Raw genomic sequence first — 16,138 nt, 5'->3', positions numbered from 1 at the left:
GTCTCAGTTCACACTTATTGGATGTGATTACTAGGTCAAGCAAAAGCATTAAAATCATGTATATTCCTAAGGCTTATTCAAAGTGGCACCAGATGAATACCTTTTATGGAATTAAGATATATTCTCTTTATATTCACTGTCTTACAATCTATAATCATTCCACGTATGACCTTAAACCATGAAGTACATATTCAAAGTACGTGTTATCATTAAAGTTATTATTTAATTTTCTTTTATTTGATTATTATTATTATTATTATTATTACTATTATTATTTGGTTTTTTGAGACAGGGTTTCTCTGTGTAACATTGCACCTTTTCTGGAACTTACTTGGTATCCCAGGCTGGCCTTGAACTCACAGAGATCTGCCTGCCTCTGCCTCCCGAGTGCTGGAATTAAAGGCATGTGCCACCACGTCCGGCTTAATTTTTTTTTTACTTCGCATACCAACCACCGTTTCCCACCCTCCCATTCTCCTGTTCTCCTCACCTCTCCCCTGTGAAAACAGTCAATTTTTTTTTGGGGGGGGTTCTCAAATGAATTTTTTTTATCCTGTTTATTTTTTTTCTTTTATTTTACAATACTATTCAGTTCTACATAACAGCCACAGATTCCCTTGTTCTCCCCCTTCCTGGCCCCCTCCCCTTCTCCCCAGCCCACTCCCCTTTCCCACCATCTCCAGATCAAAGCCACCCCCGAGGACTGAGATTGACCTGATAGACTCAGTCCAGGCAGGTCCAGTCCCCTCCTCCCAGATTGAGCCAAGCATTCCTGTATAAGTCCCAGGTTTCAAACATATATCTCATGCAGCGAGCCCAGGACCTGGTACCACTGCCTAGATGCCTCCCAGACAGATCAAGCCAATCAACTGTCTCACCTATTCAGAGGGCCTGATCCAGTTGGGGGCCCCTCAGCCTTTGGTTCATAGTTCATGTGTTTCCATGTGTTTGGCTATTTGTCCCTGTGCTTTATCCAACCTTGGTTTCAACAATTCTGGCTCATATAAACCCTCCTCTTTCTCGCTAATTATACTCCCAGCGCTCCACCGGGGCCTAGCTGTAGATGTCTGCATCCAGATTCCTCAGTCCTTGGATGGGGTTTATGGCACAACTATTAGGGTGTTTGGCCATCCCATCACCAGAATAGGTCAGTCCCGGCTGTCTCTCGACCATTGCCAGCAGTCTTTTGTGGGGGTATCTTTGTGGATTTCTGTGGGCCTCTTTAGCACTTTGGAAAACAGTCAATTTTTGATACACTATAGTTACAATGAAATCATGCAATTTTCTTATTTTCTTTTTTTAACTTATGTCTCATCTATAATGTAGGTAATGAAGTGATATTCAAAATATCAACATCTTATCTGTTTTTGTGCCAGGGAGACTGGCAATCAATACAGACAGGAAAAGATTAAAAATACATAGAACAATGTAATTAGAGCAATGTCATTTAGAGAGAATTATGCTAATGGGTTTTTAACCAGGGCTGGAGAGGCAAAAGAGATTGACAAGCTATGAAGTGGCAGAGTAGAGAGCTTTTTGCCTAGATTGGACAGTACCAGTGCTCCTTGCTTTTCATTTTTTAATTGTTTTCTTGTATTATTTTTAGTTGACTATGTAATATACAAATTCATGTGGTACAATGTAATCTCAGGAGTCACATGAACATTATATAACAATTAAGTCATCACAATTTTTGTATTCATACCTAAAATATTTATCATTCCTGTATAGTACAATGCTAGAAATCATGTCTACTTATTTTGAGTTATACAATATAGTATAATTGAGTCTAGTCATACAAATTCGTACTACAAAGTCAAACTTATTTCACCTTTTATATTGACCAAACAAAAACTAAGCATAAAGTAATCAAAAAATGAGTAAAGAGTACATAAAATATATAAGTAAATGTTTTCAGTAGAAGACATAAAATTGTCAGAAGTACAGTATAAATATTCAGCGTCAGTACGTCCTAGGGAATGAAACTTACAGGCACTTTGCTGCTTATTCTCCCCATCTCCTGTATACCTTCACTTATCTGACCAGCTCAGCATCTCTGGATCCAGCTTCTGCATCTAAAGACCATCATCCCACCCAGAATTCTCTACTATTTCTTTCTCAGTAAAGTTTATGGTGCATATTTCAGTCTTTTCTTCTTAAGTATATATATATATAGTTTTCCTTTACTTTTCTTGTCTTTCAAATATATAGTATTAAAAATTATAAAGAAGACTCACACATATATTTTATATAGTGAAATACAGAATTTTTTAAAACTACAAGTGATTTGCACACAGTAGTTACTAAAATAAATATTATAATAAAAAGTTATTTGAGGTTATCTCACATTATACCTGATTTGAAGAAAAAAGAATATCAACTTACATGTTTATATTAAATATATATGCATATAAGAGAATTATCTATTTAATTAAACTGAAACTCTACCTCTCAGGTATTTTTTTGCACTTGATTTTACATCTTTGTTCCTGATGCTGTAAATCAGTGGGTTGAGCATGGGGATCACAAGAGTATAAAACAATGAGGTTATTTTGTCTTGATCCAGGGAATAAGCAGAACTTGGCCTAAAATACATGAAGAGCATTGTTCCCTGGAAAATTGCAACAGCAGTTAGATGGGAGGTGCATGTGGAGAAAGCTTTGAATCTCCCCTCAGCGGAGCGGATCTTCAAGACTGATGAGATGATGTAACAGTAGGAGACAAGGACTCCGGAGATGGTGCTCAGTTCAATAAACCCAAATAAGGTGAATATGACAAGTTCATTGACCTCTGTATCTGAGCAAGATAGTAATAGGAGAGGAGGGACATCACAGAAGAAATGGTTGATCTCACTGGACCCACAGAAACACAAGCGAAATGTCAAGGTTGTATGTGTCAAAGCGTCTACCATTCCAACCAGATAAACCACAGCCAGGAGCTGATAGCACACCATTCTGGACATGTCTACTGCATATAGCAAGGGGTTGCTGATGGCCTTGTACCGATCAAAAGCCATCACTGCCAGCAGCACACACTCAGCATCTGTAAAAATGCAGAAGATGAAGAACTGCAAAGAACAGCCAACAAATGGAATTGAATTGCTCTTGGTCACAAGGTCTACCAGCATCTTTGGTCCAACTGCAGTTGAATAGCAGAGGTCAGAGAAAGAGAGGTGGCTGAGGAAGAAGTACATTGGTGTATGAAGCTGGGGGTCCATTCTGATCAATGTGATCATTCCAAGATTTTCAATGAGAATAATTAGATAAACAATTAGAAAAGTAGTAAATAAAATCACCTTGATTACAGGGTTATTGGTAATTCCCAAAAGAAAAAACTCAGTGGTTGAGCAATTCCCAACTTCCATTCTTCTTTGTTTTGTAAACTGTTTACAAATAATCAAAAAGATAAGTTAGGGATTGTTTTAAGTCCAAAAATATTATATATATATATTTTCCCCCTAGAATTCACTCTGTAGACTAGGCTGGTTTCAAACTCAGAAAGATCCCCTTGTCTCTGCTTCCTGCGTGCTGAGATTAAAGGTGAGTGCCACCACTATACAGTTTGATATTTTTTCTTTAAATTGTTTGTTTTTACCCTCAGTAAACAGCACAGGCAAATATTATGTTTAAAGAGAAATTATTATACAAGTCCAGTGTAAGTTGATCATGCATACACTGTTTATGATAAGTGATTTATCTTGACGATTCTTACCCATTCTTAGGCAGTATATTTGAATGAATTACATATTGTCCCCATATCAAAAATTATATGAAATATAATAAAGGAGGATACCTCAGAAGATATAAAGCAGCAAAATTCATTTGTTTGATAAAAAGAACACATTTATTGCTGTAAGGAATATATTTGAGTTTAACACTATTAACACTATTATTGTGGCTGCATATACATTAATAAATGGAAATCATTCTGATGATAATTTAGTGTCGAGATTTATTGAACAATCAATTGTATTTTGAAGACATTTTCTACCACATGCCTTTACTGCTTTGTCAGGATTTTTCTAATCTCTTTGTTAAATTTACCAGATTTCAAATGATAAATGATGAAACAATTGGAAAGTGAGAAGACATGACATCAAAGAACATGAAATAGCAGATTTTACTAGTTCTTAGCTTAGTTGTTAAAATGTAAATGAAAAGATGAAATAACAATTTCTGAAGTTACAGGTGTCTAGTTCTCACATTTATGTTTGCACTCATATATATGTCGCCAGACTCCTATGAGCCCGTCTGTCCTTGGTTGTGTAAATATTGGGATGCATATGGAAATGTGATTCTTCCTTTTTTTATACTGAAATATTGGAATTAATATTTAACTAAATTTAGATTGTTAATTGTATTATTATTTAATGAAACACAATTTAAATTACATGTACATTATTACTATAGATTATTTGCAACATAACGATTTACTGATGGCTTCAGAATAAATATGAACAAATAAATCCTCTTTAAAGTGTTTATATATTAACAAGTGAAGTCATTCAAACACTCGTAGTACTAACAAAAAAAATCATTGCCAATTAGATTATATATTAAGTTTAACTGCATGAGTTGCTCATTTACACATCACTCAATAACAATTGCTCAGTATTTTAATGAAAGCTGATTTATTTAAACATAAATAAATGATTACTAAATAAATTAGAAAGAAAGACATGAAGGAATGAAGAAGGAAACAAGCATACCTGAGACGAGTCTTTCTGTTCTTATCAGGGACACATGATCTATATGTAGATGACATTTTACTTTCACTCAGAGGCTACTGGGACCTAAATACAATATACCTCTTCCTCTGATACACTATTTTATTCATCAATGGTTAATTAGTTTCTTTGATCATCCTTTTCCCCAGAGATACTTTGGCAGCTCCAGCAAAAGATGAAATTATAAATTTTTACATGTACTGTACAAGCTAATTAGCATCATTTATATCCCTTCTCCAGGTCAAATAAAGGTTAAACAAGCAAAAAAAATCTTTTGGGCAAACACAAAAAATGTACATTTTCAAAATGATCTATACTGTAATGTTTTTCTGGGTATTATAATAACAATCCACAGAGAGAACTTACAGTACATGTGTTCATATCTACATTAAATCCATTAAATCCAACTTTTACAGTAATATATTGAAGTATACATGTATTATATGTAGCCAAATAATATGCTAACTCCTTTTCATTCTTCTATTTGGGTATTCCAGTAGCAAGGACAGATACTAGGTTTAAGATATAGATAAATAATTGTTTCACTAAAACTTTCAACCCAGTCATCAGTGCTACAGTATTCAGATAGTGCTTCCCATAAGACAGTGGTAAAGATAGAATGAAGTGATTTTGAGATATTGTAACTGGAGAACTGATGAGGATTGTATTTGAACATTAAGGTTTGTAAAACAAGAACATTGATTCATACATAAGTCTAGCCATTTTCTCAAGCTCCTGTTTCAGTCCTAAATATTTTCAAATAACTCCACACAATGCAATATCAAACCCACAAATTCAGGGAAATAATGCTTACAATTGGATAAGTTTATACTAAACTTTCATAAGACAAGATAAATTGTATTTTATCAAAACATATAATACATGCCATGAGAAAAAATATAGAAAGCACTTGAAAACATTAGCTACAATCTGAAGAAACACAGCATACTATTATGACAAAAAATATACAAAGGACACATAAATTCAATTTAAAATAGACAACAGATTTCATTCTTTATTTTTTTTAATTTTCTTAATTGAAAAATAGATTCTTCTTTCATATAATTCATCCTAACCACAGTTTCCCTTCCCTCTACTCCACCAGCTGACTCTGTCTCCTCTTTCCCCACAGATCCACTCCCTCTCTGTTTCATCCTCAGAAAAGAGTAGAATTCTGAAAGCTGACAGCAAACTAGGACAAAACAAGCTCCAGTCAGACGGAGTGAGAAAACTTACAGTTTTGTTCATCAGCTTGTAGAACGTTGGTTTCTTTTTACTTAGTTCGTACACACTTGACCTAACATATGCATTCATATGATCCTCAAAATAGCATTTAATCATTATAAGAGAAAAAGGGCAGTGCATGGAATTTTGCATAATTACAGACTGTTCAGTGTCTTTCTTGCTTGCTAATGTTATGTTTCTTATGAGGCTTTCTGCCATGTTGTTGATTGACTTGGTGTGAGCTATTAATACAAAGACCATACTTCCCATTCCAGGGTAATCCATGTGTGTCCCTCTTAGTGTCCTCCTCTCTATCTAGCTTCTCTGAGGTTTGCAGCCTGGTTATCCTTTGCTTTGCATCTAACACTCACTATGAGTAAGTACATATCATGTCTGTCTTTCAGGACGATTTTTTCTGGTTCCATCCATTTGCCTACAAATTTCATGATGACATTGTTTTTTTACTGTTGTGTATTACTACATTGCATAAATGCACCACATTTTCTTTATCCATTTTTCTGTTGAAGGGCATCTAGTTTGTTTCCAGGTTCTGGCTATTATAAATAATGCTGATATGAACATGGTGGAGCAAATGTCCTTGTGGTGTGGTTGAGCATCTTTTGGAGGCTAAGTTTTGTTTGTTTTTAACCACAGTTTGGAAAGAAAAGAAACTGCACAGTTAAGACATGAACAAATTCTGTGTATAAATTACATATTTGTAAGTTTGAAAAAGTAAATTAAAGACATAAAGGAAGAAATGACATGTCATTTAGAGAAAATACCAGAAGAAACACCTATGCACAGGTCATCTCTGTGGTCGGGGCTGTGTGAGGCCAGGGCGACTGTTTTACATCATAAACCTTTGAATGTAGAATGTGTCACCCACAAAAAATATTCAATTAAAATTCATTCAGGGATGTGATAAAACATTAAAGTTTCAGTGGAAAGGAAAATGGGTCAAAGTTACTATTCAAGAAGGTAATACAAACAGCTAATGAAAAAAATGTTAAGTGTTCAGATACATACCTCACCAAAGAAATTATGTGGTACTGTTTTATTGTCTAAATAAAAATAAAAGTAGGGAACTGCTTCAAAAAAAAAAAAAAAAAAAAGACACACAGAAAAGGACCATTTTGTAACATAATTTAAGAATATATGTTTGAATGAAAAACCTCTTCATGGAGAGAAAAATCCAACAATAGAAGAAGTAAGATATTAAACAAACAAATATTTCAAAGCTCAGCATGGGATATATTCCTGACTTTTTTTATTAAGGAGATCAAGAGGCATCCTAAAACACAGAGTATTGATATTATTCTCAACTTCCTACCATAACAAAGTAGTAAAGCTCTATTGCTTGAAGGAGGCATATGCTTTAGTTTCAGAAGAGAGATACATAAATGAAGGTGGAACTCAGCTGGAGGCATCCTCCCTGGGGCATAGCTTTCATATTGCTTGAAGTGCTATTCAGTCTTCTAGGGGAGAAAATTAAATAATTATCTTATCTTCCTGTGATGCCTGTCATTTACAACATCTATTGACAGGCTTGTCGTGCCCGTTGATGAAGTAGTGTCATCAGTGTTATTGGGGTTAAGTAACTGCTTCCCCATTCGTCTTGAGCCCCACCCCTACCTGTAGAGTAAATCTGGAAATAAAATAATAGCCAGGAAGTTCATAGGTCCTGGGAAAATCCATTACTGTTATTTAGTTAAATGGACATTTTGTCAAGTTGTTTTCTAAATATTTGCATTTATATGAGTGGATTTTTGTTAACACAGTCTTGGTTGGAGAGACTTTTTTTTTTTTGTAGTTGACAATGATTAGTTCACAGAATCATATGTGGATAAATAGGTAGGTAAAGAGGACTATTGAGTGCTCAGCCTAAAATTGAGCCCAGAGTTTAAGGATATATCACAGAAAAAAAAAAAAGTATGAGCCCCAGGATGGGAAGAAGTGTAGAGAAATGATTTTTTTCTGGATGTAACATGTGATTACCTGGACCTATCAACATTTTTTTTGTGGATGAAGTGAGGTCTCTCCCATTCTACAGGAACTGTTGCTATTTAATGTATTCTGGGAGAGGAGGAGTCATATTCTCCACTGATACAGATACTGTGAAGTTTCCTTTTGTTAATGTTCTTTTTTTAATTAATAAAAATTTTTCATTCATTTTACATACCAATCAAAGACCCCCCCAGGGTCCCCTTTAAAACCCACCCTCAACTTCTCCCCACAAGAAGGCAAGAGCTCCCATGGAGATTCACATCCAGTAGAGGCAAGCTCCTCCCCCTGCCTCAAGGCTGTGCGAGGTGTCCCACCATAGGTAGTGGGCTCCAAAAAGCCTGCTCATGTCCCAGGGATGGATTCTAAGCCTACTGCCAGGGGCCCCACCATGGCGATCAGGCTACACAACTTTCTTGCCATGCAGTAAAAATGGCAGTCTTACCAAAAGCCATCTAAAGATTCAATGCAATCCCCATCAAAATCCCAACACAATTCTTCACAGATGTGAAAAGAACAATACTCAACTTCATTTGGAAAAACAGAAAACCCAGGATAGGTAAAAGAATCCTGTACAATAAAGCTACCCCTGGAGGCATCACCATCCCCGATCTCAAGCTCTACTACAGAGTTATAGTAATAAAAACAGTTTGGTATTGGCATGAAAACTGACATGTGAACCAATGGAATCGTAATGAAGACACTGTGAAGTTTCTTATGCTCTAATTAAAAAAAAAAAACTCCCACCAATGATCATTATTAATCTCTAATTAAAGTCAGAAAATCACAGGAAAAGAGCCTGAGAGTAGGAAGGGGTTTTGTTGGGAAGAAGAATTGTTCTTGAAGGGAGAGAAGGCAGTGAGAAGTGACTATGATTAAAGTATATTATACTTATAAGTCCACACAAAATTGTCAAAGAATAAAAAACTAAACAACAGAAAATCACTTTCATTTGTACATTCATTAAGTATTCACATAGACATTTTATTTTACTTATTATTTTATTATAATTTCTTATTTAAAATTTTTTTTTATTTCCTTTTACATACCAACCCCTGTTATCCCTCCCTCTTCTTCTCCCGCTTCTCCTACCTACCCCCATCCCATCACCATCCTCTCCTCATAGAGGGTAAGGTCTTCCTTGGGTAGTCAACACAGGCTGGCATACCAAGTTGGGGCTGGACCTAGTCCCTCCCCCCATATCAAGGCTGAGTAAGGCATGGCATCCTAGGGAATGGACTCTAAAAATCCAGTTCATGTACCTGGGATAAGTCCTGGTCCCATTGCCATGGGACCCACAAACACATCAAGCCACACGACTTTCACCCACATTCAGAGGGCCTAGTTGGGTCCCATGCAGGCTTCCCCACTGTCAGTCCAGAGTCCCTTAGCTTGGGTCAGCTATTTTTGTGGTTTTTCCCATCATGATTCTGACCCCCTTGCTCTTACAAATCCTTCCTCTCTCTCTTCAACTGAATTTCAGGATCTTGGCCAAGTGCTTGGCTGTGGGTCTCTGCATTTGCTTCTATCAGTCACTGGATGTAGGTTCTATGATGACAATTAGGGTAGACACCAATATGAGTGCAGGGAAAAACTAGTTCAAGCACCCTCTCCACCATTGCTATGAGTCTTAATACACTTTTTTTTGTTTGGTTGTTTATTTGTTTTGTAGATGCTAGGGATCCAAAGTTGGGTCCTCATTCTTGAACAAGCCCTTTACTCATTGAATTCTATCCAAAGTCTCCTTCTCCTTGGATTTTTATAAAAATTTGTAAGCAATAGATTGAAATCTGTGCCATTTGTACCTTGAGCTTCTGATCCATTGGTTTCTACTCCTTCAGTTGAAATTAGTTCATTTTTTCATCTTATATTCTCTCTCTTTTTTAGCTCTTTCTCAAAGGGATTAGTATCCCATGAAGATGGGGATTTTTTTTAAATTTATTTTACAATACTATTCAGTTCTACATAATAGCCACAGATTCCCTTGTTCTCTCCCTTCCTGTCCCCCTCCCCTTCCCCCCCAGCCCATTCCCACCACCTCCAGATCAAGGTCTCCCCCGAGGACTGGGATCGACCTGATAGACTCAGTCCAGGCAGGTCCAGTAGAGGATGGGGATTTTTAATGAACAGTTTTATTAATTCTTTGAGAATCTCATACAAAGGAACCTACACCTAACACTGAAGAAGGGTCAAGTATCTTAGACTAGATAGGTCATGGGACTTGGGAAAACATAATAATATAATAATATTATGAGATTTCTTAAAAGAGATTTTGTGTGAATGTTTGTGTGTGTGTGCATTTAAATTTGTGACTTACCACACTTGTATAACTTTATCCACATGTAGTACATTCTCAAGTAATGTTATGTAAGCTAACATCACATTTTATTTCTTCTTTGTTTTCACCCTCTGTGTTCAATATATTATGATAGTGCTTTTTACTGCTGGGCCTTGATAAAAAGGCTTACATTGAAACATTAGATATATTTACTTAAGAATGAAAATAACCTTAAATAATACTTTACATAGGTGATTATGTGCAATGGATAGTGATATTTAACCAAGGAGAGATTTGGGGAAGGAAGAAAGAAAATCTTCCTGAAAGAAATCATGGAGCAGTTGATGGTCAATAATTTCATCATACAGGGTCATTTTGCCAGGGTCTTTTTAACTCTCTGCATATTTTTATGCTTCAATACAAACCACTTCAGCATTCTACAAAATTACAAAGATAATTATTTCTTTTATTTTTAATATTATACTCATATAATTTCCTTCTGTTCTTTCCTTCCTCCAAATTCTTTCAACTATCCCTATTAGCTCTCTTTCAAATTTATGGTATCCTTTTCATTAATTGGTGTTTATTAGATGTATGGCCATAGTTTCTGACTATACCCATAAACTTTTAACATAAAATTACACAAACATGAGGGGAACAAGAACAATCAAAGGCATACCAAAGTCATATATCTAATGGGAAAAACCCATATAGTCTCAACTCTACACAAAAACTACAAGCAACTAAGGAATGTTGAGAGTGGAGGAAATAGTCTTCCTCAGGGAAGACTACACCAATTAGTTATCCAGTGTCAAATGATTAGCCCTGAAAATATACTATGAATAACATTTATACAAACTGAAGAGTTTATATTTAGAAGTATGCGTGTATACACATAATCCTCTTTAACTACTCTTTGCATTCTCTTCTGATAAAACTTCATGGGTTTTAAAATGTCAAGGTTTTCTTTATCTCAATGCCTAGCTATCTAATTGTTAATCCCTACATCTAGGTGTGTAAACATTTCTTTTTATCATCTCCCCAACACACACAACTTAGGTCTGATACTTGTATCTCTAACCAGAAAAACCTCGCTCTTGCTCACTGCTTTTAATCATCGACATTAAATAGTAGTCTACATTTCAATTATTTCATGAGATGAGGCTGATTGTAAAACCTTTGAATGTATATTTTAAGGGTGTAACTTCCAGTAGTAAATGAAATTCACCAGGAAATAAACTATTGCATTTACCATAAAATCTAGGGTATATAATATGGAAAAAGAATGTCAATAAACATTTGTAACTTAGTGTAATGAACACAAATGAAACAATAACAGAATAAAATAGGTATAATAGAAATGACTGGGAAAATTTTACAGTTAAGAAAACATATGTTAATATGAGATATATAATAATCATAGAGTTGAGCTATGTGGTTTTACCACATGCCTTTAATACCAATACTCAGGTAGCAAAGGAAGGTGCATCTCTGAGTTCACGGCCAGACTGGTCTACAGAATGAATTCCAGGACAGCCAGGACTACACAATAAAATCCTGTTCCAAACAAACAAACCAACAAACAAGAAAACAAAACAAATAGCAGCAGCAAAATTACACACTTAAAGATACACTATACCTAATTGCAATAATATATTAGCACCAACATAACATTTAAAGTAAAAGCAAAATAAAAATATTTTTTATATGTCATCAGTATAATTTTCCAGAAAGAACAATCACTTTTAAATAGGTGGACATGTACATGTGATGGATTTGCTTAGAACCAAGTTTTTGTTGTCAGTTTTTGCAGGGCCTCTTTAACATCCTTGTTCCTCAGGCTGTAAATGAGGGGGTTCAACATGGGAATCACTAAGGTGTAAAATAGTGAGGTCATTTTGTCTTGATCTAGAGAATAAGAAGAGCTTGGACGAAAATACATGAATAACATTGTTCCCTGAAAAATTGCAACTGCTGTTAAATGGGAGGTACAGGTGGAGAAAGCTTTGAACCTTCCCTTAGTAGAGCGGATCCTCAAGACTGATAAAATGATGTAACAGTAAGAGACGAGGACTCCTGATATTGTGCTCAGTTCAATGAAACCAAAAACAGTAAATAAGGCCAATTCATTGACTTGTATGTCAGAGCAGGATAGGAGGTAGAGTGGAGGTAAATCACAGAAGAAATGGTTGATCTCATTGGACCCACAGAAACACAAGCGAAATGTCAGTGTTGTGTGTATCACAGCATCTACAATACCCACCAAGTAAACCAAAGCCAGGAGTTGGTAGCACACCTTGCTGGACATATCTACTGCATATAACAAGGGAGTGCTGATTGCCTTGTATCGATCAAATGCCATCATTGCCAGCAGCATACACTCCACATCTGTAAAGACGCAGAAGATGAAGAACTGCAGAACACACCCAAGAAAAGAAATTGAATTGCTGCTTTTGGCAAGTAGGCCCACTAACATCTTAGGACAAACTGCAGTGGAATAGCAGACATCAGAGAATGAGAGGTGACTGAGGAAGAAGTACATTGGCATGTGAAGCTGGTGGTCCATTCTGATCAAAATAATCATTCCAAGATTTTCAATAAGAATAATGAGATAAATAAATAAAAATATGATAAATAAAATCACCTTGATCACAGGGTTATTGGTAATACCCAAGAAAAGGAACTCAGTGGCTGAGCAGTTCCCAATCTCCATTCTTCTTTTCTTTAAAAACTGTTTCCAAATGATCAAGACAATGATTGATTAGATACTGTTTTTTGCATGTTTGAATATTATTATGTGGTATAATAATATTTATTTCTAGAGTTGTTTATCCTCAAAACATAGCATAGGCTACTTAAAAGAGGCATTATTTTAAAATATGTCTAATTTAAGTGGACCCACTTTGTTTACAATGTATACAGTTCAACAAACTCATTTACCTTGACCAGTTATCCACTATTATAGCATGACTGAACCATACTTTAGGTCTAGATTCAAAATAATATAAAAGAAATGCCAACCTAAGCCAGAAAAACTAGAAGATGAAAGAGAAAATAATTTATTATTTCACAAAAAATCAATTTATTGGCTTACTCAGGAAATATTAATTTCAGTATTATGGTGGTATTGCATATAAATTAATGAATAAAAATTATTCTGATAATGTTTAGTATCAAAGTTGTACTAAAGTCAAATAAGTTTTAGCTATACCCATCAAATGATGCTACTGTTTTATAATGAATTTTATAATCTTATCATAAAATTCATCTAATTCTGAAATATGGATCCCTCAAAAATGAAAAGATATATAGTCAAAAAGTATAAGAGGGGCTTGGAATATATGAGAGAGTGTGAAACACTTGACAAAGAAATGTGAATACTAGAACTAACCTAGCACTCCTTTAGGTATGTACACACGCCAACATTTAATAACAGCACTATGTAGGGAAAGAAGGATTGCCTAGAGCAAGAAGGCCAGTTTTTCTAAAGGAAATAGTGAGCTCTGTTTAATACAGAATTAAACATTTTTTTAATTGCATATGAAAATGCAATTCAACTCTGATTAATTTGTAGTGGAAGATGTCAATCTCTATCCTGTACACACATCCACATGCACTTGTAAACACTCCTACACCGATATTGTAAGAATATACATGATCACACACATATATGCAAAGTAAGAAAGAGACCAATGTATTAGTACATACTGTGGAGTGTCATTAGGCTTAAGTTTGAGGTTTTCACATAAAATGATGTTGGGTAGACATAAGGAATATTTCTGAGTTATAACAGATGCAACTTCTTAAATTGTTTTTATTTATATATGGATATCAGAGTTTATCTCTCTGTATGTTTGTTGTTTAGAAATTGGAATGTGGTGATTAGTTAATGCTTACTTTTTTTTTTCTAGAGTTAAATGTAGTATATTGTCCAGGAGGCCTGAATAATATACTTTAATATTTTTTGTGTTAACTATTGAATGAAACATCAAATGAAACAAGTCTGATTGAAAGTTCCATGTAATACATCACTTTTAAAGTTATTTTTAAAAGAAAAATATTACCTAAGAATCCTAGATAAAAAATGAATAGGTAAAACTTCTACAGCCTTTACACACACACACACACACACACACACACACACACACACACACACACACAAATAATGTCATACAAATTCACACAATTTTAAAAAGAAAATATTCAAATATCTTTGTGTTTTAGGTTAATGATTACATTTAACTGAGCAAGCCTGCAAGAAATTAACTTTCACATTATTTAATAATGATTTCTTTATTTTTGCAAATGAAAGTTATCAGTGTTTTTCTCTATTATTTAAATATAGGTATTAAAAAACATACCTGAGATGTTTCTGTCCTTACCAATGGTATGTGAATTTGTGTAGATGGCATTTTATTTTCATGCAGTGACTGTTGGGATTTCAGTCTGATAAGACTCCTCCATCAGTGTTTAATTGGATTCCTGGTTGGGAATTTCCCCCTAAGAATACTGCAGCAAGCTTAGCAAAGGTTCAGATTTTATTAATTTGCCTTTGTGAACTGACTTAATTAGCATCATTGCTGCACCTACCTCAGGTCAAAAAAGGAAAGATAGATACTCTCTAGGTACAAACACAAAATAGCTCAATTTCCAACCTTTCTTAATTTTTCAATTGGCTCTCCAGGTAGTAAAATCATAATTCATAGAGACAGAATGCAACCCATATATAAATAATTTATATTTTATCTTGTTTTATGGAAAATAAACTTGAAGTAGTCTTTTATTTGTGTGTGGACAAATAAGCCATATAATTTTATTTTTTTATTTAGTCATTTCAGAGGTAAGAATGAAGAAAGAGTTAAGACACAAAAATATAATTACGTCATTAACTCTGCTAACATAGTCTTTGGAATAATTGTGTTACAATAATATCATAGCCAGTCACTGATAGACATGAAACAATGACATAGTTTTGAGAAGTGGTGAGGAGTGCATGAAAATATATCAGGTAGACAGGAACTTCAATGTATTCACAAGTCTATCCCTTTTAGCTTATACTTCAGTCATACATACTCTAAAGTAGTTCCACAAAATGGAATTTCAAAATGTTTGAATTCAGAGATATTATGCTCACAACCAGATCAGCTTATGGTGTTTGGGGTTGATATTTTTACTGCTCATTTATTTCACAGCCAATTCACTTAAAAATAGGGGCCACCTGAAGCTCAAACTAGTTTTTTTTTTTTGGTTATGAAAAATGTGATCTTTATTTTTTTTAATTTTATTTTACAATACCATTCAGTTCTACATAACAGCCACAGATTCCCTTGTTCTCCCCCTTCCTGTACCCCTCCCTTGCCCCAGCCCACCCCCATTCCCACCTCCTCCAGGGCAAAGCCTCCCCTAAGGACTGAGATGGACCTGGTAGACTTAGTCCAGGCAGGTCCAGTTCCCTCCTCCCAGACTGAGCCAAGCGCTGTGCTCATTGAATGAGTTAGCTGTTTGAAACCTGGGACTTATGCAGGGATGCTTGGCTCAAACTAGTTTTTAAATGCTTCAGTAGAAAGACAGGTCAATTGCATGGAAATTTGCAAATGTTAAGCTTTTTTTTTTTTTTTTTTACATTTCAGTGTATTTCAGCAATGTCTTCTGCCATGCTGTCGATTTAACATTCAGAGTTGTACATCTAAAGAAGTATTGCTCACATTATATAGAGTCATAAATTTAGAAATCTTGCAGTCCAGCTGTTGCCAGAATCACTTATATTTGGATCCTGATATCCTATTCAGAGGGCTGGGTTTTCACTATGTTCATACAGTAGAAAAGCTGGGAAGAGGCCCAATTATGTTTTATGTGTTAAAGTCCTACTTTCTAGGGGCTCTACACTTATGAATTAATTGCATCTTAAG

General features: G+C 35.0%; 2 protein-coding genes across 2 annotated transcripts; both read right to left on the bottom strand.

Annotated features, from left to right (window-relative positions):
• Positions 1–2,431: 2,431 nt before the first annotated feature.
• Positions 2,432–3,379, bottom strand: LOC114687354 (olfactory receptor 5W2-like). Its single transcript, XM_028862016.1, has one exon. The coding sequence runs from the start codon at positions 3,362–3,364 to the stop codon at positions 2,432–2,434; it is 933 nt and encodes a 310-aa protein (XP_028717849.1). The 5' UTR covers positions 3,365–3,379.
• Positions 3,380–12,009: 8,630 nt separating this feature from the next.
• LOC114687353 (olfactory receptor 5W2-like) lies at positions 12,010–12,957 on the bottom strand. Its single transcript, XM_028862015.1, has one exon. It carries the CDS (start codon positions 12,940–12,942, stop codon positions 12,010–12,012), a length of 933 nt encoding a protein of 310 aa, XP_028717848.1. The 5' UTR covers positions 12,943–12,957.
• Positions 12,958–16,138: the final 3,181 nt, after the last annotated feature.

This window comes from Peromyscus leucopus, chromosome 4 (genome assembly GCF_004664715.2).
Source record: "Peromyscus leucopus breed LL Stock chromosome 4, UCI_PerLeu_2.1, whole genome shotgun sequence".
NCBI lineage: Eukaryota > Metazoa > Chordata > Mammalia > Rodentia > Cricetidae > Peromyscus > Peromyscus leucopus.
The sequence above is the reverse complement of the archived record's forward strand: the minus strand, read 5'-3'. Positions and strand labels throughout refer to the sequence as shown.

Coding starts and splice junctions, on each gene's coding strand:
- LOC114687354 (XM_028862016.1), bottom strand. CDS start 3,364: ATGGAAGTTGGGAATTGCTCAACCACTGAGTTTTTTCTTTTGGGAATT.
- LOC114687353 (XM_028862015.1), bottom strand. CDS start 12,942: ATGGAGATTGGGAACTGCTCAGCCACTGAGTTCCTTTTCTTGGGTATT.